The sequence below is a fragment of the Malurus melanocephalus genome, unplaced genomic scaffold (genome assembly GCF_030028575.1).
Source record: "Malurus melanocephalus ecotype Western Australia unplaced genomic scaffold, MMel_1.1 scaffold_19, whole genome shotgun sequence".
Classification (NCBI taxonomy): Eukaryota; Metazoa; Chordata; class Aves; order Passeriformes; family Maluridae; genus Malurus; species Malurus melanocephalus.
The window spans coordinates 995,954-1,020,979 of NW_026623251.1; the positions used below are offsets into that span (position 1 = coordinate 995,954).

The following is a 25,026-nucleotide window of genomic DNA, read 5'->3' on the forward strand; positions in this document are numbered from 1 at the left end:
TGTAGGCCCACCTCTCCTACTTTCTGACTCATAGGAATTTGGGATATTAGAATCAGGGAAAAGAAACAACAGGGAAAAGAACAAGGAAAAGGAACAACTTTTTCAAACATAATTTCACTGATACCTATTTATTTTCCAACACATCAGAAAAAGACACTTCACATGTATCTGACAAAGTATTTGATATATTCTTACTGGTTATCAAAGGATTGGTATCTTTTGGTTGTGTAGTAGAAATAATCAAATCTCTGAAATAAACAGAGTCATGAAATTATGAGATTCTATAGTTACTAATTTTTTAATTAAAGTTTATTACATTTAAATAATATGTTAGTATTGATTAAAAGCTGATCTCCCTCAGGGATAAGGACTTCCATTAGTAATATTCTTTTACTTTGCAGAGAAGAGATTACTATGAATTTAAACAAATACAGATTGATTTGTTGTTGGGAAAGGCTGTTACTTATTCTTTACCATGAACAGACTTATTGCATTAGAGTGCTAGGACCCATAAAAACTCCTTTGCCTAATCAAATTTTCGATTAAGGTATGGTATCTGTGCCAAAAATTATCACCAACAAAATACATACGTTCTTTTGCTCTTTGAAAAGGGTATCCTACCCTTAAATCATGCTTTTATCAGATTATAGAGATAACTAACAGGAGGAATGTATATGAGATTGCTAAAACTCCTAAGAGAGTCTAATTTTTTTTCAGCAGTTCCTAAATTCTCTTTACTATTTTTTCATGCAGTTTTACATAAACAAGTTTATTCATTTAGTGCCCATGGATAGGSATTTTTGAGCCTCAAACTAACAGTTAGGAAAGCAGACACCAAAGAAGTACACATAGCAGAGAAAACCCAGTCAGATGGCTAAATCTGACCAATGATGTATTTTCCAATGCTTCAGAAACATCAGTACCATGCACATGTYGTTTTAATAATTTACTTTGCTATTGCTCAAAAGAGGAAAGCACCTTGTCCCACAAGGTATTACAGCAAACTCTCATGTAACATTGCCTTCCATTAAAGTTGCTGTAGGGAATTTAAATGCTTATCTGGTTAGGTATTCTCTTTATAATCACTTGCAAACTGCAGACATCAGCTATAATTAATCTTTAATTTTTTGATATCTATGAACCAGAGAAACCTAAAAGATTATAGGGTAATTGTGCAATACCAGTATTGTGCATTTTCTGTATCATCTGAGTGTGCACTTTAACAGGAAYATTTTGCAGCAGTCAATAGCATAGCAACATAAAGACCTTGGTCTTACCCTTTGTTTTCAAGTCGTTTAATACCTTTGATTCCATGGGCAGTTTATCACTCACTAGCTTGATCTCAATATTTCGGGACGCCAGTTCAAGCAATTTCTCAAAAAGACGCTGACCCTGGGAAGAACATTAAAGGAAACCAGAAGCTTTAAGGCACAGAATTGCTCAAACTACATGTCAACAAATTAAAGAGGCACGTTTAAAACAAGAACAAATGTAACTGCTGAGTAATTATGCCCCTAAATAGGATTAAACCTACCCTAAAGGTTAGCAACTCAGTTTTTCTCGGAGAAATGCTGTTCTGAAGGGTAAAATGTTTCTTCCTTTTCCCAGATTGTGCAATACTATAGATGACAGGTGCCAGGCAGAAAATTAAGTGTCCATGGGTTTTATGCTGCAAAAGCACATTTTGACACTAATTTTCTTCTATATAATCACAATCTGTTGATTCAGGATTAAAAGTTCAAGGAGAAGAGTTTATTATATTTTTTCTGTATTGAGTGATATTTTTGCTAGTGGTTCTAACTACAGTACAACACATTTTGAAGCAGTTGCAGCCTCCCTTTTAGATGAGTTATATCAAGAAGGAACACAATGATCTACAGGTGTTTTATATGCATTTACTTTTTACTCTGCTATAAAATTTTACGATTTAAACCCTATTTCTAACACAAAACAAAAAAGGCAACGTCATACTGAGCTGGATAAATATCAAAACAGAAATCAAGATATTTGTTTCACATGAAAAATAAAATCTTAAATTGCCATGCTTTTCCATATCCAAGAAACAAARAAGAAGTAAAACTTGTGACTGCACTGCAAATGTTTAAACTTTAGTTAAATTTTAAATTTAATTATATTTAAAATTAAATAAAAAACTTTAGCTAGTCGGATGTTACTAGCTCGTGTCAAGAATAAACTCTCCAGTGTATTATTCCTGTGTTGTTACTACAATTACAACCAGAGCTCATTTCCTTGCTGCTATTCTAACTTGGAAATGCAGACACCACTTTCAATTAGCAGTCCAACACACAAAGACTTTGGGCTTATGCACCTGACAAAATGCCTGCCCTACACACACAATTCACTTTAGATTGAATGTAATGCTTGCCCCAAGGGAAAGCTAAAACAAAAGAAGCAACAGCCACACACTGACTTTCAAACAAACAGGGAGAAGATAAAGCTCTTCACAGAACCATGTTACATAATTCTCTGTACAAACTTCTACTCTAAGAATCTTAAAATGATTTTTCAATTCAACAAAAATGACCAAACCAAAATCGTTCAGGATGATACAATATGATGTAGCATGGACCAACAAAATCTCAGAAAACAGCCCTCCCTACCACAGAAAAACCATAAGCAGCAGACAGTGGAAAGCCAACCTTTGCCCTGTAATTGCCTGCACAGATTGATACTTTAAGCCTCACTGGGCCTTCAGTGTTACTCAGTGACAGAAAGTAGTACTTCTTCTGTCCTTAGTACAGATCTATTTTTTAATATTCACTTATTTTGAATATAAGTACCAAAATAAGAATACCCATCCTCCTAAAATACAGCTTTCTCAAAATTACCAAGCAACCAGAGGTTGCAATAGAAACAGAACTACTGCTTCTGCTTTTCTTTCATAACATATGCCTGCTTGCTCACTCAAATCCATGGTATAGCTCCCTGCTCATCCCAGGGCTCACAAGAATTTAGCAGYTAGCCCCATGCTGCCATAATGAAAACACTGGCAAATAGCTAACAGAACAAAAGAACAAAAACATTCTTTGCATGAAGATCCAAATACTTGYTATAATCAGATTCAGCATTTCTTAAGGTGATGAGGTGCTTCCATGTGTAAGAAATGCCATCCATGATTTTAACTCAACCCAAAAGCCTTGAGTTGCTGTGTAAGTCAGAGTGGCTTTCCCTCACATACCTCATGAAGTTTAAAAAAATCCTTAATTCTCACACCAGAGATTGTCTCAGGTCTTTTTAAGAAGAAGAGCAGATGATACAGAGAACGTAAGAATTAATAAKATAAGAGTGTGGAGGAGATGGATGCTGCACAGAGTTATGCAGATGGTCCAGCATGATTTGTGGGGARCACAGGTGCACTTGCTGCTATTCCTGGGTGCTCTGCTCCCTCCAAGAGTGGTTCTCATGCCAGTCTTACAGTCTGGCTCTGCTGGACTCCAACCAAATCTGGGAACAGCAATCACTGCCCTGCTGAACACCCAATCCTTGCTTTGCCCCATCCCTCACCTCACCCAGAGCATCAGGCTCCTGGAATGTCAGAGTTCTGCCAGCCTTTGGACACACCTCATGTGGGTCCCGCAACTGGAGACACCAACACTCTTGGTTTTCAGTAGCTACATCTCTGCAAAAGTGAGCTGGGAAAATTAAAGGCTAAAAGATTTGCATTACGCAAATAAATTAATACACATGTAAGTAGAAACAGCTACAAAGAAAGATTCTCTGTGTTGATTCCATTTACTGGTAGAAAGATAAACATTATTTTTGTTTAGGTTATCTGTAAAAACTGATTTTCTCTGGAAGCATGGGAGAAAGCTCTATCATATAAAAATAAACATGAAAACACTTTCATAAATTTGATGGAAAATGATTATCATTATCAATAGAAATTAATGCATTAATTGTTTTTTAAAGAAATGCTTTGGAAGTTAATGTCTAACACTGATAAAATTAATTGCTTCAGAGGATGGTCTTAATTTTTTTTCCCTAAGGTAGTTATTTTTGGATATTATTGCCACTTCTACCTGCAGGAGATTATTTTACATATGAGTTACAAAAGCTTTGATAAACAAGCCTGGACTTTCTTTATTAATTGCAGCTGGGACAAAAAGAACCTGGTAGCACCTCCTGAGTTTTCCTTGATATTTGTACACCTCGATGTAACCAACACAGCTGTCTCCTCCAGACCATGCTTCCTGCTGAACAGCCCATCCTATGGGTTAATAGATTGTTTGGAGAGCAGCTCTGCATTCCAATGAAACCATCTGAATGCATCTAAAATGCATCTGAAAATGCATCTATTTGCCCATCAGGGACACCACAAGCTATTCATTTATGGTATTTTTTTCCCACATAYGTTTCTAAATGTAAACTGATTCAACATTTAAAGCATCTCTAAGTAGTGATGGTTAAAACTAGGAATKCACTCACCACAAATATTTCTGTTTATACAGGTACAAAAAAAACACCACCTGTGACAGAATTGTAAAGAATTCCCTTTGTCTCACCTGTCACTGCATCATCCCTCAGCAGGCACTCATACCCTCACCAAGGCTTAAGCTAGACACTCCAAACGATGAAAAATTCACAACTTGCTTTTAAAAGCAAGCACATACTACAATAAATAGGGTTACAAGAAATTCTTCCTTCACTGCTGAAGAACCTGGATTTCTTCCCCATTAATATTAATTTCAAACTGAGTTTCTACACTTCCTGACATGTTTACTTGCAATTTTTACTGGTCTGTTCTATGAAAAGAAAAAAAAATAAAGGGATGGAAGGTCTGAAATGTTTTGTTACTGCTGTCAGAACATTTGAAATGCTTCTGTTGAATGCCAACCCTTCTGCTGTCATTCAGASCACATTTCCTTTGTGAGGAGACAAWACCARGCTGCTGCACAGCTACGTGACAGTGATCAGAAGCATTTCTGTATACCCAGCTTGTGAGAACTGAGAAATAACAGCAGCCAAGTGCCATGAAAGTGTAGCTACCTTATAGCAACACCAGCATTTAACAAACAATACCATCAGAAATCTGCTTATACTGACAAAATATTCTCTTACATTTTTCACTGGGTTGTTTAAAAAAACTTACTGAAAGTAACAAAATAGGATGTAAAAAGWATTTATCACATGAAAAAAACTGACTTTTGGATGGTAGCTTTACACTATCATAAATCTCAAATGTACCTGCCACAGAAAACTGATGAGTATTAAAAAAAAGAAAGTTGCCATTACTAAAATGTCTTGAAATTTYCCCCAAAGCCAATTATTGGTAGTCTCTAGACAGGCTGATTGTAGCCTGGCTGATTTCCCTCGTCTGCWCTTGTCTCTATCAGCACAGGTTCCTCATTAGAAATAAAATGGGGAGATACAAACATGAAAATGCTGTATTTACTGAAGCATTCGCAAATTGAAATATTGTACTCTTCAGTAACATAGATTCCTACAGTTTAGAAAATGATTAGCCTTTAATTCCCACAGAAATAAAACTGGTTATTTCATAGACTTTTCTTCTGTTTTTTTTCTATATGCTACTTTTTTTTTTTTAAGCTTTCCTATAATCAAGCCTCTGGGTATATTTATAAAACATCACTAAAAACCATAGCATGCTGGCAGAAACCAAYAGAACAAATAAATCAAGAAATCCTAACCTTAATTGCTGCTATTTAATACAGAAGAGAAAAATACTCTCCTCAATTCTTCTAGCAAAACAGCTAACGCAAAGGGAGGAAATATGCTTTGATTTTAAAAACTCTCCTTTTTGAATTAATTTTCKATTCCTCAGTCTGTACCAGGGAAATGCCACCACCTGAAGAGATGTTTGTGTAAAGATGAGCTTATGGATCCCTACAGCTGSTCTGATTCAATTTCTGCTGTTAGCTGCTAGATTTGGAGATATGCTCTTCTTTGTACTGTTTTGCATTCCTTAATAATTTTCAAGGAAGGGAGCGTAAGCTCTTGTTCTACCAAGCAAATCACTTAAGCTCCTTGGGTAATGCATGTGTGAGTGACTCRCAACTTCTCAGCAGAGATTCATTACAGAGCTGGACAGCTGCCTGACATGAGACAGAGTACCAGATGGATGGGGGGTTCTCCCATCAAGCAATTTGGGAGATTYACAGTACATACGTAAATAAAATCAGAAGTATCTATTTTTTTATGTGATGCTTGTAAAAGTGAGATGCAGATCTACCCTTTGATCATCTCATGTTCATCCAAATATCCATCCAGGGACAAATGTGTCACATTCATACCAGTAAGCTATGATGGTATAGATTCTGATTTGGGAAAAACAAACTGCTGTTTGTGAAGGACTTGCTGGAAATCTAAAAGGTCATTCTGAATTTCAAAACATAAGATGAGCCAGAGTAAATGAACTGTGAAAATYGTGAACCAGCATGATCCTGTATTCTCCTCTCTCTTTTCACTGAAAATTAATCAAAAGCCATTCTCAAAAAATGTTTCCATTTTCCTCTAGTATCTGTAAACATCAGATTGCCACAGGAAGAGTCACATACTCACATTCCACAAAAACCCCAATGCTGCAACATGACAACTATGCTGCTATCTTGAAAACACACATATGACAACACAAAGTTGCCAAAACGTGGGGTTTTTTTTCTGAATGAGACAAGCAAGATAGAGAGAATTCACGATTTTGCCAAGCAACAACTTGTTTACTTGACTGTTTTTTCTGTAGAAGCACAGAAACACTGTATCATCATGTGTCTGTCCTTAGAAAATCCAATTTAGCAAAACTCGTCATCTCAGWTGACTGAGCACGGCAGTTGTGACCTGGACAGCTCAGTCAGTGRTGAATGTCTATTTAGATTTATAACAAAATATGGACAAGCAAGAGTCAAGGACACCAGGTAACATACCCACAAACAAAAATAAAGAAAAATACAGCAGGAAGTTCTGCAATTTTATATATGCAAATGTRTACATATATATATGTATGTATGTCCAATATACATTTGGACAAGATGGGCAGTATACATCCATACATGCAACACATATACTGGGCATATATACRTATGTGTGTATATACAGTTGCAGCATTTCCTGCTGTATTTTTCTTCAGTATGTGTCTATGTRTGCATGCATCTATGTATATAAATATACAGACATATATAGAATCCTGAAATTAATTGAGAAAAAGAAATCGAGCCAACTCTGCTTTTCTTCTTCAAAAATTCGTGTCTGTTCAAGCACTCTTCTGGAGAACCTTGCTTTCCAACATGACTTAAATATTCATAAAAAGAAAATTGCTAATTATAGCAGGATATGGGACCATTTGGAAAATGGTTAGGTCCTTAGTTTCTAAAAAACAAGAATCATTCAAGGAGCAACCAGAACTCATTCACTAAGCCCTGTACTACCTGGGAATTTTGCATCTCTCCCCCTTACCTTTCATAAWGCTTCTGCTATGTTGGGCAAATTTCCACAAATTCAAATTACAAAGATTTGAGGACATTTGACTTATTCTTCAATCRATTACTAGATTATAGTTGCTGAAGCTCTTCAGAAATTTCACTTTCATTTCACCAAGTGGRGAAAGCACAAGTTTTCTCCCCTCCCTTTTACTGACTGAGCTTTGTGTACATTCTCTGGGGCAGCAATTTGCTAAGAAACACTGCCTCTTAGCCATTTTTTAGCAATCAGACTGGCCAATAACAATATAGTGTTTTAGCATGAATAGACAAGCTTGACAGAAAGATCTATCAGCTGCTCAGCCCACACTGCTGTACAAATGAAGAAACGACTGGAATATTAATTGCCTTTGTACAGAAGTAATTACTCACTTTTCTAAGACCACTAGCAGCCAGAAACAGATAACTAGAACAGAATATTATGAAAAATGTTTTATTTTTCTGTCTTCAACTGTACATTTGAGGATAAAAGACCAAATCCATTTAGATGTCTCTTTGTCCTTTCCCTGCTGAATAGCATCTTACAGTTTTCACTTTGCAATGTGATTGTGGAACAGGGAATGGATCTGATGCTTAACTACTGAAATTACAATTTCCAGTTTGCTATTTTTTTGTGCTCTGTTTGKGATTTGTTAGGCTCTACCAGTTTTGAACCAAATGACATGCTGAATTTTTTTCAAACAAAACATTTTTGGAAGATTCATGCACATATCAATTCATGCACATCCTAGAAACATCTAAGGCACTATCTCTTGGAATTCATCTGCTTGAATGAYAGTACATGGGTTCCAAGTTACTTAGGCAATAAATTTAAATCAAACTTAGCTGCATAATTACATTATAGAAGATGTCAATATTTTGATATTCTATAAATTTATTCACAAGCTGTATTCCAGTATTTATAAGCATTCAACAATGAAGGCTTTGCATTACATTTTCTATTTATCTGTTCACCTTAGATTTTCACTATTTTAAATGGACACACAGCAAACTTATTCTGAAGAAAAGTTCATGTAGGCTGCTCAGCTAGGCTTACAGTCTATTCCAAAAGAAGCAGAATACAGTGGCTCATAATACCAGGATTTGCCTATCATTGGCCAAAAGGCATTATTCACTGCACAACATCAACAAAAATAGAAAGGAAAGCCAAGAGTTTATACCACAGTATAATAGAGCCAATTCCTTACAGTTACCTGGCTGTCATTTTAGCCCCATTTCATGTCAGCTGAGTGGTCCCTTCCAGCAAAGAATCTATTTAGTGGAAATAGGAGATACTCTCAGCCTATCAATTCTTTGATATCTTAGTTTCACAAGTGATACTAAATGGAAAACTGCCCTGGCCAAATTTCTAAGAGGATTGCTCTCAAGAATATTCATTGGCACAGCATCACTATAATACATATCTGCCTTATTCACTATGATTTATGATTTTCCACAGTGTCCTTATTGCAGAAGTCTTGAACACCTCTCCCTTCCAAGCTCAATTTTGAAAAGCTGTGAATCATCTACATTGTTTTTTGTAACTGTAATTCTATCCATCTATTTGGCTGGAGAATTAATACACATGCTTGCCTTTTTATTTCATCAGTAGCACCAAACAGAAAATAACTGTATAGATTTACAAATATTCCCAAATAGGTGGATGTGCTAATATAGATAGAATTTGACAGCTTTTTTAAGGTTCCATGACTTTCTTTCCTAGGATGGTGTGCTATGAGTATATGTTGATTATTATCTATTCCAAGCACCACCACTCTCAGAAACTTTTGTATTCGCAGGAAAATCTCCGTAAGAAAATGATTTTTTAAACTACCCGAACAAATAGTTCTGCTCCAGGGAAGGGTTTTAGTTCTGTAAATTGAATAGTTTGACAACAAGAACAGACTGTTAAGGTCCCACTCTTTTGTTAGGCTAGAACATACCTGGCATGCTGATGGATGACTGTGATTGAGGTCCCACTGGGAAGATACTATGTCAACAGACTTTTCAGCCATATTAAGCAAATTCATCCAGCCTTGGAAAAGAGACAAATGGGATGGTGCACTGTCTGAATAGTTGATCCCTTCAGGAATATTTTCCACAAGAGCAACCCTGAGAATAGATAAGGAAAAAATAACCACTTAACAAAWGCACTTTTCTTTATTAGAGGATTCCAAATCATAAAGAATGTCAGCTTTGGGGCCTGTGGTTCAACATCTGCTCCCAGAGGCTCTCAGCAGTTTGCCACCCTATGACTCTCTGCCATCATGCTCCACACTTCCCRAAACAATGAAGACCCAAAATGACCTATTGCTAATGCAGCAAAGCCAATTAAGCTTTCAAAGCTCTGCAAACTTAACCTACTCATGGAAAAGCTATTTCTTACAACACAGTAATGGGAATCAGTCCTTAAGGTGAGGATAGGAAGAATGAAACAATCTCCTCTTCCTTTGCCACTCTCATCTCTGAATATATTTCCTTCTCTCTAAGGAATGTGGCAAGATGTACCCTCCCTGGCWTTCTCTTAGGTCTGCTTTCAGAGCTGACATTTTATTACACTGCAGTCTCTACATACAAACTCTGCCTTTCCAACTGCTCTGAGTTACCCAATATTTCTGCTTTTGTTTACCTGGGTAAGGCACTAACTGGGGTCCAGTGGTTAAAAAAAGAATTATGACCTTTTAGTTTCCTGCTCTTTTTGGAAAGTTCTTTGATCTTACTGTCTACAGTATTCAAAAAATTTTCCAATTAGATTACATAAATTCATATGGATACAATAACATCCAGGAAGCTGAAAAAGCATTGTAGTAAGTTCAAAATATGCTCCTCTGCTTCAGGGAAATGATGTGCTTCATTCAGCACACCACCTCTCTGCCAGATTTCCTTAAATTGCAGAAGGTAAGCCTTTCCTCTACTCTCAATAGAGGCATTTTAAAATAAAATCAACTCAAACAAGTTCTCCAATTCTGTCTTTAGGTTTAGAGAATAAATTTTCATATAAATGCCCCCAACATCTGCCACTTTTACTGTGAATGATACAAACCAGATGTAGGAAAGCTGCAGTAGGAACTTGGAGAATACTCCTCTATTGTATACATCAACCATTTCCACACTGGTTTTGTACACGCTAATAGTTTTAATGATCAACTCCAGTATTATGAACATAATTTGTAAACTGAAAGTAAATCATTATTAAAAAATTCCAGGGTAAAAGAGAATTATACGTSTTTTGATTCTTAGAAAAGCAGGTTAGTGCAGTAACTTCTAATTATTGAGTTCACCCTAGAGGACTCACATGGAAACTTTTACAGTTATTTCAGAATATCAAGCATATTTGTGAAGCRACCCCATTAAAAGACTGAAGGTTGGAACTCTTAAATGAAGTTAAGAAAACCCAGCAAGAATTGTGATGAAGTAAATCCATGGTCATTATCACACTCTTAATCTCCTGGCCTGGCAAAAAATCCCATTACCCAAACCAGAATAGGCACAGCTCCTCCTGAATCATCTCTTATTCCTCAAATCTGTCAAACAATGTAGGTATCACTAAGCTGCAATTACCAATGACACTCTCCACAACTTACTTGGAGCCCACTATTCCATTTATTAACATTAAGCTTAGCTGGACTGCAGTAATGGACTTGTAACATCAGCAAATAAACTGTAAAATATTAAAAACACAACTAGACTTTTTAATGTCTTTACAGTATACTTTATTCTAGAACATTTTACCTACCTTGTTTGCAAACTTTCTGAAATAACCAGTGCTCTAAAAATTCAGTGCCCTTTTAAACACATTTTAAAATAAACTATTTTACTCAAATATTCAGGGGTTTACGCTTACTTTTGCCAATAATCCTGTTACAGAACTTCATAAAACTTTGGTTAGAACCCTTGAAAGCCTGCCTAGTTCTTTTTCAATAGTTAGCATTACTAATCATATTGAAGCTCTTAGCATGCCCATGTTTCCAGAACTGTTTTATGGAGAGTTGCAGGATGGCCACCTTCCAAGAGCAAGAAATTGAAACTGAGAAGATAAGGTGCTCTCCACAAGGACATAAACCTCCCCTCAATAATCCACTTGCAAAGATGAGAAATGAATGCACATCATTTTTAAATCTTCCATCCCCATGTCAATCACGTCTAGATATGGGTAAGAGTTACTCTGAAAACTCTTCAAAGACATTCTTCATATCATTAAGTCTGAAGTAGGGGAAAACGCTATATGTATATATGATAAACCCAAATTCCAGAAGTCAATGGATTCTATACCTTAAATGATAATGCAGGAAGAGCTGTGGTTGTGGATGATTGCTGTTTACATACATTTTGGTACAGATACCATCAAGATATACACAAAAGTTGAGTTYTTCCTCATTTCTTATGGGTTAAAACCAATTACTTGTTCAAAGAAAGTAGCAAGGAAAATTTACTGGGYAATAAGGAATTCAACTCCTCCTGAAAGGGCCCTTGTCAAGGACAAGGTGCCTCTCGGTAAGGAAGTTTGTCCCAGCTCTTGGCATGAACTCACTCTTCACTGGGAGAATATCTCCCAACTTCTAAATCTGCACAGAATTCAACAGACTATGGCACCAGCACTAAATAAGGCATGTGACTACATAGCTCCAACCATTGTATAATTTGGGTTTAGTTATCCCGCAGAAGCCAAATGCATTCCAGTTCGCAAAACTGTTACTCAAAACAGACACTATCTGGTAATATTTTTTTTAGTTTTCCTTTTAACCAAATACCAAGTACAGGGAAGTGATCACAGCACCGAACCTGAGTCCAGGAAGAGTTTGGACAATGTTCTCAGGCCCATGATGTGATTCTTGGGGTGTCCTGTGCAGGGCCAATAGCTGGACTCAGTGATCCAGGAGCTGGACTCAATGATCCTGATGGGTCCCTTCCAACTCAAGCTTATTCTATGATGCTACTTTGTGTTCTTTAGCAAAAATGAAAGTAAAAAAAAAAAAAAAAAAAAAGAAAAAAGCTTGCATTTCATCTAGCTTGGGCACTAATTAAAATGTTTCCAGAGTTTAGATTTCCCTTTTATCAATTTGATTCTGCCAAAAAATTTCCAATGTCAAAACCCAACACCAAGCTCAGAAGTTACACAAAAAGTCAAGCACCAAGTTTTTATACTAAGTRATTCTGTCTTTGTAATATTCCCTTTTGTTTGGCATAATAGCAAAGCTCCAGCAAAACTCGAGATGAGTTTTGTTAAAACTTCTATGAAAAAATGTAAGTTTGCAAGCCCCAATTCCATCAATAAAGGTTAAATTTAACTTTCATTTTTRTTCCAATATGACCCACAAAGAGGTTCTTCAAATATGGTATTACAAAAACTTCCAGGAGAAAAGGTCGTTCACAGACCTCAAGGAAATTTAGTTCTGTGAAATTAGACAGAGAGACAAGGGTCAGAGTGAGACCCAAGCTCCTCTTAGCTAACAGAAATGTGGCAATAGAATGGTATTTAATGCCTGCCACAGAACAGACCATAACCTCAATAGTAAGGCTCTTCTGAGCTCAGCTATGACTTGCAAACRTTCTTCTTCATCTTTGACAGTTCTCTGGTCAGAAAGCAAGAAGGTTTATTTCTGATCTCACACCAATGTCTCAGAAAGAAGAAAGAGAGGTTCTTAAATTAGCACATGGGTTAATTAGAGAGGGCTAGGACAGTGAAGAAAGGCACATGCAGTATGTCAGTCTCTTGAAAAAATTTGGGGCTATTGGTAGAAATTAAAAGCTCKGCTGAAAACTTTTACTGTAACAATTCTACTAGTAGAAAAGGATTTTTTTGTGATAGTTCACACCGTATTAAAGCAGTAAATAGTGAAACATTATTCACTCCAGTTTGTCTCAATCCAGAGTCATCCATTAAAGAAAACCCAGGTCACATGCACTTGAGCATCTCCATATCATCTGAATTTACTCACCATTAAAAGAAAGAAATATGGCAAGGAAACACTACAATGATTTGTATGAGATAACAAAGAAACAAAATATGAGCAAAGGCTTTGACATAAGGCTGCTCCATTTCAGACAAGGGAGAGGAAAAAATAGATGATAATTGAGAAAGGTGCATGAGTCCTGCCCTTACAGAAGGGTCCTATTTAAAGATACCCTCTCTTGACCCCTCTTTCTTTCTTTCTTCACCCAGGAGCCCTGAAATCGCCCTGGCCTGAAGGACCATATCCACTCACAGAGTTGCAGTTCCTCCTCTGTTACAACTCCAGGGTTTTAATATTTATTCGAAACCCACCATCTTACTCAGACCAATGCTTTCAATTAAGGCTTTCATCATGTCACCTTCAAGCCCTCCCCATCCTTCTTCATCACATCCCTTCCACCACTCTTCTCCCTCAGATCTAATCATTAGCTGTCATCCTGGCCAAGAACACCTTCTCCTTAACTTCTCAACTGAACCAAGAGCTTCAGCTCTTGATTCTGAAATGGATTAAGAAATGCCTTTCTAGAGAGGGTATAGTTACAATTTCAAAAACATGCAAAACAAACTATATTTTCTAGGTTCACAGAGAAAATACCCTAAAAAAAGAGAGAAATTATAGCACAACTATACTTGGATATTCTACTTGAAGACAGTGGTGAGGATTTGGAAGATGAAGTGCAATTATTCTACTTTGAGATCTGACTCTGGAGCATAAAGGTTGCATTGTATTTGGATAATGACATGGTATATCCAGCAAAGAAAAATCAAACTGCGCATTACATGTAATATTTACTTTGCAATTAATTACATCTAATTCTTCCAGTATGAGAAGTTACAAAATCTTCTATCACAAACTTACACTGTGAATTTCAATTTAAAATAAAATATATTTGACCCATTAAAGGAACTTCAAGGCAGAACACCAGAGTTAAAGAAGAAATGCAAAGCAGCTAAGATTGAATTTAAAAAGGACTTTGAGCTCAAACTCAGTACCCAAAAGTATCTAGACTACCATCTGAGAATGATCACAAGTTCTGTAAGAGTCCTCTAACACTGACAGTGTCAACTGRCGAGGCACGTGTGTGTGTTTGTACCTGTGCACGTGCCTGAGTATATGCACACTATGAAAGCTCACTGATGGCATTTACTTGTCTGCTTTTTCAATTTTAATCATGAAGACTTTGACGTCCAGAGGCAAAATCGTGGGATAATGAACGTTTGGTTCAAGGCTATTATTTTAATTAGATCTGCAGTGAAGGCTGATAATTTCAGGTTTATGATATTAAATACATTTTTCTGCAGATATGCAAGGTACAGAGCTTTATTTGAACATTTCCAARTATGTGGTAGGGCAGACTAGAGTGATGTTTAAAACGAAAAGCTGAGTTGCTTTAAGCGAAAGAGGCCATACCTGCCCTGGCCTTCTGCCTTTCATCACAGGAGTCAGTCAGTGAATCCTCACTCACACTCCCCACGTGGGCCAGATTGGCACCAGCACACCCTGACACAGGAAGGGGTCCCAGCACTTCAATTACAAATGCAAGAGACGCAGATGCTTTGCTCAGCATCTTTGCTCTACCATCAGCTTTGCTCTACCATGCAGCTAGAGCCAGTTAAGCTGCCCTGCACCTACTGCAAACATTCTGACAGACCTCCTGAACAGCAGCCGAAATTCTGTGAGTACCATCCGTGGCTGGACTCAAAAGACAGAGGCCTCTTCAACCTAATGAGTGGCTTGATCCTTTGAAACATGCAGTTCCAGAAGGTGACTGTGGCAATAGAGTGGGAATAAAAAGCCCTGGCAACTTCAAGTATTCATTGAACTTCAACCTTAAGCACATCAGTTAATTCCTATAATTATAACTTACATTTTAGCTTTCCCCTTCTATGGCTGCCTCTTCTTTGCATGTAGTTTCTTTTCATTTTTTTAATTGGTCCACAGAGGCAAGTGAAGTATGATAACTACATTTCAAAACATATTTTAACTCCTCACCACTTAGGCCTTTTTTATCTTCTGTAATCAACTTGAAGATCACTTTGTCATTGCTATGCCCACATAATTGTCTTTGTGCCCACTCATCATGATATCGAGAAGACAAATACAGCATGAGGACTTGCACAGCACATCTATTAATCTTGGCAGATTTTATGTACCACATTCTTGGTTGGTACAATACTGAAAATAAAATTTTCAGTCAGCATTTATGTCACTGGAACAATATTGGTTTTTGCCAGTTAAAGATTAGACTCAATTCTCTCTAGGTCTATAGAATAAATAACTAAAAGAACTCCAAGAACACCTCTTCTYTTTGGATGGAATACCTCTCTTACGTTCAAAAAGGATGATACCTTCCCTCTCATGCCATCATCTTCAGAAAGAATGTACCAATAATTAAGTCCTACTGTGATGAATAACACAATATTTGTGTTGTAAGAAAACATAAACACATCTGTTTCAAAAGAAGGACCCGCTACACAAATTCACCAGTCATCCAAGGTTTAAACCTGTGAATGATTTCTAATTAAAAGTATTTTAGGTGATAAAGTTTTCACAGTTGCATTTCAGATGCAGCTTTCAGTTCCCAAAGGCAAAACTGCATCCAGAAGAGGCAAAGAATTGACCAGATGTTTCCCAATGTCACTTCACCCTACTGGAAACAGTATTTCCCTGGTATCAAAGCAAATCTGAACTTTAGTCAGAAATTCAATCTAGCCTGCCAGGATCATTTTAATAYTGGAACCAAGACAGCAGTAATATGAAGTGTGACATGAAAAAGGAGCACAGGAAAGAATAAATAGCAAACACCAAAGATCTTTATTTATTTTACTGATATGATTGGTATTTTCCTCAGTTCAGAAAAACATAAATAAATTGCAACGAGCCCAGAGCTTTAAGTAGCCTTATTGATTTTCTTAGGACTTTTCATATGCTTTGTGCAGACTTAGGATTTCTTGTGAATTATGCAGGACAGTCTATCAGTAGGGATCTTTTCACCACACTTTTATCCAGGTGCATACCAAAATAATCCTTGCCAACTGCCCTTTGCTCTCTAAATAGGATGTTGAAAAAAGATTGTTGTTTCCATTGTATAAAACTATTTAGCATCATTAAGACTCAACAAAAAAACTCTCATAGAAGAAGGAAAAAGAATTAGAATTTAATTGAATGGGACAGACTTCAAATTAACTTGTCTGATTGTTAAAGTCTACATATACAAGCAAAATAAATCTGAGAACAAGTTACCACAAAGAAGTATCATTAGCTGAGATTCTGAAATCTCTAATTGATAGAATTATCACCATAAGAATGCAGAGAACCAAAGAAATCTTTAATTTACTGAATTGACTTTTAATTTACTGACCAGACAGGATGTGGAGTTTACTCTTCTAGACTTCRGTCTAGACAGTCTGGCATTCCTCAGCAATTCAGCAAAAAAAGAAATTTCACAGATCCTGAACACACAAATCTCAAAACAATTTATTCTCTTTTTCATACCTTCTGTAATCATTTATATTCATACAGTTCAAACAGACTGAAGCATGCCAGAACATATAAATACTTCATGGAATAACTATAAATATTGCATTGTTTCTAGAATAAAATAGGGATAGGATATTTTTAACACCAGCTAAGGAAATTACATTTTGAAGCTGAGCAGTCAAGCCATCAAACCAGAAACAAGCATACTCACATTTAATACAGACAAATGTAAACATAAAGCAAAAATCTATATAACAGAGGTGTTGTGTTGCTCCTAATTTTAATTCTGTATATAAATTGAGTCCATAAAGAATAAAATAACTCAATACCTGAAATTAACAATAGATTAACCATAGACTTTATGAAGCCTAGTTTGACCAGAAAATCACTATGCCATTCCAATGTTATGCTTTATGGTCCCAGCTTTCCCATCTCCATCTATGGGAATTAGTGCCTTATTCCACAAGGAAAGAATTACTTGCTATAAWGACAATTAGTGCTGCAATAGTGACAACTGCATCTGAATTTCCAAGACACAGAATGGAGTTTCAATTTAGGAAACATTCAGGTGTCATATCTAATCATTTAACTTCAGATGAAATCTTGCAGGAACTGATGAGCACTTGATCATTACTATCTAAATCCAGCCCGTGCTGGCAGTTCTTGAAGCCCCACTGTGCTGTCTCATCAGTAATCAGAACTGTAACACACCACAACTTTCATAATACACCTCAAAGTTCAGAACTAAGATAAATACATTTACTAAACATCATAATGCAAAAAATAGATTGCTTGATAAGGCCACGAGAAATGTCAAAAAAACATTATTTGAACCAAACTGACACAGCCATCATCTCACTCTCYCCCATGTTCTGATGGGGGTTGACCTTTCAAAATTCATAATCAATAGAAAAGGCATCATACACCACATTTCTAGATTCTTGCAATTCCTTGGTTGCTGTCAGAGCTTTAACTTGTGCCCTTTTTAAATGGAATARTGCCTATATTTTCATAAGAAACAAATTTCTTAAGGTTCAAGTAAATCCTATGTTCAATAGAATCTTAATCCACAATGGCTTGTTTGAATTACTCCATTTTTTTTCTCAAATGAAACACCAAGGCACTTCTAAGTCAAAGAAAGCAACAGTATCTCTAGCCACTAATCATCCTTCACTTCAGAGCATGTTGTAGCTGAATTTCACATAGAAAAAGGCACAATACAGAGGTCAAACGTTGCAGTGTTCTGCTCATGCCTCTCCTCATGCACAACAGATATGTGTGAAATCTATTTAACGGACACGGACTCAGAACAGAAACTGCCATCTGTTCCTTGTATATATTTGGGCTTTCTGTGAGACTCTTCCATTAGGCTATTCTAAGGTTATGACGAATCATAACAAAAAGCTCTAAAATTTGTCTGTGATATGCCCCTGTCCCCATCATGTCTAAAAYGTGCTACAAAACTCTTCAGCACTGTATCACGTGCCAGAATAACTTCCTTTTAGACTGTGATTTCACAGCAGTATTTAAAGACAAAAGAGGGAAAASAGCTTGCCTTTTGATCGTATTAAAAAAATTCATCGCCCAAGAAGGATGTCGTATCAACGTTTGCAYATGACTGAAATTTATTTGGTGTCACAATGGCACTTCAAGAGCTCAAATCTCCTCTGTCAAACCAAAGTAGCATAACCATCTTCTCTATGGCTACCACAACTTCATTCTTTACTTACCACATTTTTCATCAATTCCTTCATTTTTTTCCCCCAGTTGCTTATTCATTCCAGCTCCTTTGTGACAGAGAGCAAAGACAATTTTTCTCATGGTTATCCTTCATTGTGATGTTTTATACAATGAAACTTAAACGTTGGTGTTAAGTGCTCAAAATGCATAATTTTGAATGAACTGTTCATTCTTGTGAGATTTCCTTTCTTCCTGCTCTTGAGAAAAGAAATGCTGGGAGGAAGCCAGAGTGAAGTCAGCAGCATCCTTTTGTGGAGATCACTGGGCTTTCTAAAGACAATAGGCCTACTCTTACATTTCTTCCTGGGCATTTTCTGCATCAAAAAAGCTTGCTCCAACCATGTGCCATTTTTTTCACCATCTTTTCCTCTAGTTATGACCTATTTTGAACTCCACCACTCTCATGGCTCCTTCTCCCCTTGCCTCCCTCTTCTGTGTATTTCATCCTAGATGACCTTTTTTTGTCTGGCTCCTTCTAGTTAGTCTTCCTCTCCGTAAATTTCTTCCCAATTATTTAAGTGGCAGAAAATATAATACTGTAATTAAATCTGCAGGGCAGATCTGTGCGTTCTGTACCTCCAAATATCTGGTTTGTCCAGGTGGATTGAAAGCTCTTAATTAGTAGCACTTCTGGTTACTCAAGCAGTAGTGACAAAGTAGGATTCATCTTTGGTAAATTCTGATGAAATACTGAATTAGAAAGCAGCGGCATGGGCCACTGAAAAACTCTGCTGTCAATAAACAGTATCCAGGGACATATTTTAAGTACTGCTACCTAAATTGTCATCATTCAATTCTTTACATCAGATGCATCATGTAAGTCTAATTTGGCTTACTGTTTTGGGTGACAGATTTTTGTCTATGGCTTTTTTTCTGTTTTGTTTTGGATTTTTAAGGGTGTTTACGGATATCTTGGCATTTTCCTAATAACAAGAAGCACAGCAGTAGCAACTAAGACTTCTAATTACTATTTCTAGCGATAACTCTTTGGAAGTTCACTGAAGCTTACCTTTAGCTGCAGTAAATACCAACCCAGATATATTGATTTAAAACTGTAAGCTGTGGACAGTTTGTAGGCCCTTAAGCAGATATTCCAAACTCAAATGAAAAAGGTTTCCTGGGTGATCAAGYCTCTCTCCTTGCTACTTCACACAATGTTTCATATTCTTTTATTCTTAAATTATCAGAGAATCACAKAATATTCTGAGTTGGAAGGGCCCCACAAGGATCAAATCCAACTCTTAAGTGAATGGCCTCTACAGGAATTGAATTCATGACCTTTGCATCCAGATGAGGAAGAGATAACAGGACAAGGAAGAGTTTTTACCACCCCTTGTTATACTGGAATATTTTTACCTTGCTGCTTTCCTAGGCAGAAATCTGCCTCATTTGATATCCTTTTACCTGCTCTAGCCTTTATCCTCAATAATTGAGATCCCACCCTGTAATTTCTCTCTCCTRTGCTATTTTCATGGAAGACAATGATTTCCCTTTTTAGCTTTCACCCTGGACAGCCAAGTGCCTTTAGTATCTTTTTTCTTAAAGCAAATTTTCACTTCTAGAACTTCTCCTACTAAGCGCAAGTTTAACCTGCTTGATTAGTGATGGTAAATTATACACAGTATTCCAGATTAAAACACATCAATGCCTTTCAAAATGGCATTAAATACTTGGCACTTCTGCTTACATCTTGCCTGATATAATTATTATTGCATGTGTCTCTAAGCAATTTTGTCTACTTTTATTACAGTTTCCCTAAGGAATTGTTTCCCTTAAACAGCATAAAGATGGAAAATCTAGTAAAATTTCAGTTGGACTTGTAAAACTAGTAAATTTTCAGTTGCCTGAGAGTGAGAAAAATTAAACTGTTAACCAAAATGGTTCTTATATCCCCATGAGAAACCAAAAGATGCATTTTAGGATTCACATTCTGTTTTGGTGTTTCACACTCTCAAAATGGAGAAAAATTTAAATTTAAGAAGAGGATTCCATGATAAAAGCTAACATTTTACAGCAATTTCCATCAACCCGAGAAATCTAATGAGGCTTTTCATTCAATCCCAATCTCTGAAGTCAACGAGCCTGTGCCAATAATAAAGTAAGACACCCTGCCCTAGTCCCCATGCTCCTCCAGTTCTTCATTTGCAGCACCCATTCCTGCTTTTCATCTGCAAATTAATGACTTTGTGCTTTGCAGTATTAAGTAACATTTCTGTAACTCCATTCCGTAAGATCATCTCATCTCCTATGACATTACCCCATTCTTTTGCAGAACTCCCAAATTCTTCCTAACAGTTGCAATATTTTTTATCCTTTGAGCACAAAATACTCTCATTAGAAATATGAAATAATATTGATCTCAAGGATAACTGATTCTCAAAAACCACTGCTGTACATTCCCTGTTCATGATTTTACAGCACCCACTGCTGTCCTCCCTTGTGGCAATTTCTCAGCCACTGAAAGGTTTGCTCAGACTGATCCAGAGTAGATCCACTGCCTTACCTTGCTAAAGCAGCCAACTACCTTATCACTGGAAATACATTAATCTASTAGAGCTTACCTCATACAAAATAAAGGCAAATTTTTATCTCTTTCCAATGTGTCGAAGCAATGTATTACAGTGAAGTAAAATTTATGGGCTGGGATTTTCTTTAAGCAAAAGATATGCTAATTTATGAATGCTACCTGAAAATGCATAAAATCTCAAGTAACCTACTCCAAAGAGACCCAACTTTCATCACAACAGATGAAAGAATTTTTCTTGACTTAATCATAAATTATAATGAGCAAATTATAATCAGTAAATTAAAGCAATACAGATGGGATGTGGAAGACTMACTTGCTACAGCAAATGAGATATATGAAGATGATTAATTAAATTATTAGGGAACAAAACCAACTGTGAGAAAAGAAAGGTAGATTAATAAAACCAAAAATAAAGTTTATGTCAAAGGAACTTCAATAGGAGCACTAAGTAGCAACAGAAACGTTCCCTAACATACTCTTGTTCAGCAGTTGTGTTTATAAATTTGGACAGTCAAAGCTAGAAATCTCTACATAAAAATAGGTTCAAGATCAGAGGAGCACAAAATGTCCTATTATTTTACTTTATACAAAGTGATTAGATATGAAGTCATCTTACCTTGATTCAAAAAAGAAGAAAATCCCACATTTATTGGTTACTCATTAATCAGGCTAGTCCTTTTCCCTATTAAAAAAAAACCTCTTCTCCCTATTAAAAAAAAAGATTGACAAGTCCATATGGCTGAAATTTTATTTTCCCACTGCAAGACAGAAAYATCTAATGAAAACCCAACATTTTGAGATAGGAACTGCCTTGCTCCGTGCCAATCTTCTCAGGAGCTACATCCCCTCTAGAGGATGTTWTAGAGATATAATGAAATGTTACTACATCTAATACGCTTACAAGTGCAAGATTAAGTTCTGTCAGGTACAGTTYGTGTCATTCCTGGTTTTGTGCGGTATCTAACTATCCTGCACAGTAATATAATACAGACCACATAAGGACAAGATAGACAGAAAAACAGATCCAAKGACAGATAAAAACAGCAAGATAATTGGATTAATTTATTTTTCCTAACCCTTACTGGCAAAAATACCTGGAGCCTCAATAAATAACCTMCAGCTCAGAGTAGATTTGTACCACTTTATCACAGTCTTTCAAAGCTGCTTCCCCTGTCTACCACAAAGGAAGAAAATCCTTTTAAAAGAGGACATTGTTCTGAAGATTTCACACTTCTGTTCCGAAACACAGAGAAAACTCAGGGTTGACAAGGAGCAGGGGAGTTTGTTTCTGTGAGCTGATACTTCAGTTATAACTGATTATAAATGTTTTAGTAATATCTTTCCTGAAGGAAGAATTTTTATGACTCTCTTTAATCAAACTGTTCATATCAGTGGAGATGCTATGGTAGGAAAAACATCTCAAAGTATATCACTGTCCCTTGGTCCCAGTGATTCCCAATAAATAACACAAAACACTGATAAGTTGCACAGCACCTTCAAAACAAAGCCCTTCTTACTGATGCTCCAGAGACAGAAAGGGAGACAAAACCACAGAGAGCAAGAGACTGTAAAAAACTTAATAGTATTGGTGACAAGAGAAGGAAAAACAGTAACCAAGTATTAGCTCTTTGTCTCTCCTATCTGTCCACTGGCAAGCAAAWAGTTGTCACAAAAGTGATACCTTTCCTTCTGCCCTCCCAGGTGCAAACCAGCTGTTTATGGAAACTGTTCACAGATCCCTCACGTGTCCCTCACCTGAGGAGGCAGATGGTGGATTGTGATGAAGCAAARCATATTAAAATCTAGACTCCCTAAAGTGAATAACAAAATTCCTAACATTTAAGCCGAAACAGAACTTAGCTCCAACATACCCATTTTAAATAATCTCCAAGAAACATACATAAGGAATTCTATAGTAGTTCACTTTCCAAACCCATTAACCGTCTGTTTGATCTCATAAATAATAAACTTTAGTTAATTCTGGCCCAGCAATTTTATGTGCCTCATGATTTTATGCATATAAAAAAAGGATAAATAATTAGTATGTAGAAGGATTACAAATGTTCAATTTGCAAGGAATGAAAATTGCAAATGAATGCTTTTAACAGTCTAGTTTAAACGGTTATTGACAATTAAAAGTATTGTGGAAAAAAAGCCGTTTCAGTCTGTTTTATATGTGGTGTAAGGGATGGGATCCACATGGGAGCAGTTATCAGTGGGCCCAACACACAAAATTTAATAAATCACAGGTTTTATCTTTCCACAGRTGCCCATTCTGTGGGTCCTATAAACTTTGCACTATTTCCTACTCACAGTTTCCACAGACAACACAAAACTCACCACAACACACACACACCTGGTCACATCCCTGAGCTGGTGATTAAGACTCCCATGTGAAAGGGAGGATGCAAAGACAACTTTACAGCTCAGCTCTTCTTTCCATCTCCTGCTCACTCTCAACAGACAGGCATACACATCCTCACCTGGTGAGGCCCTGAGCTCAGTGGTGTGAGTTCTGCGGGGTTCTGCCTGAGCCTATCTCCAGATCAGTAATTACCCAGAGGAACATTTTAATCGTGAAACCCAATTTTGCTGAAGGACAAGATGGGGAACTGCTAAAAAAGGTTGCACTGTTAGAAATGTAGAGTACAAGAAGCCTTGCCTGGTTGGAGTATGTTTTTCATCAGAGCAATTTATCAAATAGATTTTTAAAAGATCAGCTGCACTTCAGCTCATAATTTCTGCAAAATTTGCATTTCAATACACAAGGTGTGGTTTGGAATATGGAAACAATGCCAGCGAGCTMCAAGACAGATCCACCACTGGCCAAGGCTRAGCCCCTTGGCCAYGGTGGTAGTGCCCCCAGGACAACACACACAAGAAGAGGGGCAAAAATGACTGTGCAAGAGCAATTGCAGCTGGATAGAGGAGTGAGAATATGTGAGAGAAACAGCCCTTCAGACASCAGTGTCAGTGGAGAAGGAGGGGAGSAGGTGCCAGAGGTGAGATGCCCCTGCAGCCCATGGTAAGGCAAYTGTGCCCCTGCAGCCCTTGGAGGTCCACAAGGGAGCAGAGATCCACCTGCAGTGCATTGAAGACCTCATGGAAAAACAGGTGGATGTGCTTGAAGGAAGCTGTTACCCTGTGGGAACCTGGGCTGGAGCAGACTCCTRGCAGGACCTGAGTGAACCTGTGGAAAGAGGAGCTCCRTGCTGGAGCAGGTTTGSTGTCAGGAATTGYGACCCCACAGGGGACCCACACTGGAGCAGGGGAAGGGTGTGAGGAGTGCTYCCCTTGAGGAAGAGATACGAATGGCAGAGATAACGTGGGATGAGCTGACCACAACCCTTTCCCATTCTCCTGCACCGCTGGGGGGAAGGAGGTAAAAAATTTGGGAGTGAAGATGAAGGTATGATGACCGAGTCTTTGGTAATTAGGGTTGTCCATGTTCTGAGTATGGCACAGATGAGAAATAAATAATTTAAAATATTCCTTTGACTGGATAGCTTCCATCCTATTGGCCTCCTCCTATTACCTGTATTCTGACTCAATTGATCACAATTTTTATGATGAATGCTTGTCAAGACTTTATTTACCGTAAAAAGCATTCATAAAAGAATCCTTTCAATACAAAGTTACATCTCTTTGCCAAATAATGGCTTTGCCTTTTCTCCCCATGTATGTTGCAACATAACTTCCTTTCCCAATTTCCTTAATCCTTCGGGTCTTGGCTGACAGATTTTCAAATATGCRTTAAGTCAACAATCCAACTTCTGAAGTTTACCATCCTCAGCKAGCACATCCCCACTGCTTGATTTGATTATCAAGGTTTTGGAGAGTTCATTCTGGAAATCTGTCCTGGGCAAACAATGCACTTGGATAATTACACAATCAT

The 25,026-nt window shown here is 37.1% G+C and overlaps 1 protein-coding gene across 1 annotated transcript in view; it reads right to left on the reverse strand.

Annotated features, from left to right (window-relative positions):
• PLD5 (phospholipase D family member 5) overlaps window positions 1-25,026 on the reverse strand; it is a 134,866-nt gene that overhangs the window by 51,002 nt on the left and 58,838 nt on the right. The window contains exons 3-4 of the mRNA XM_057389698.1: window positions 9,374-9,542; window positions 1,278-1,392 (exon numbers count right to left, since the gene is read on the reverse strand). Coding sequence (XP_057245681.1) covers window positions 1,278-1,392; window positions 9,374-9,542 — 284 coding nt within the window. The remainder of the gene's footprint in view (window positions 1-1,277; window positions 1,393-9,373; window positions 9,543-25,026) is intronic.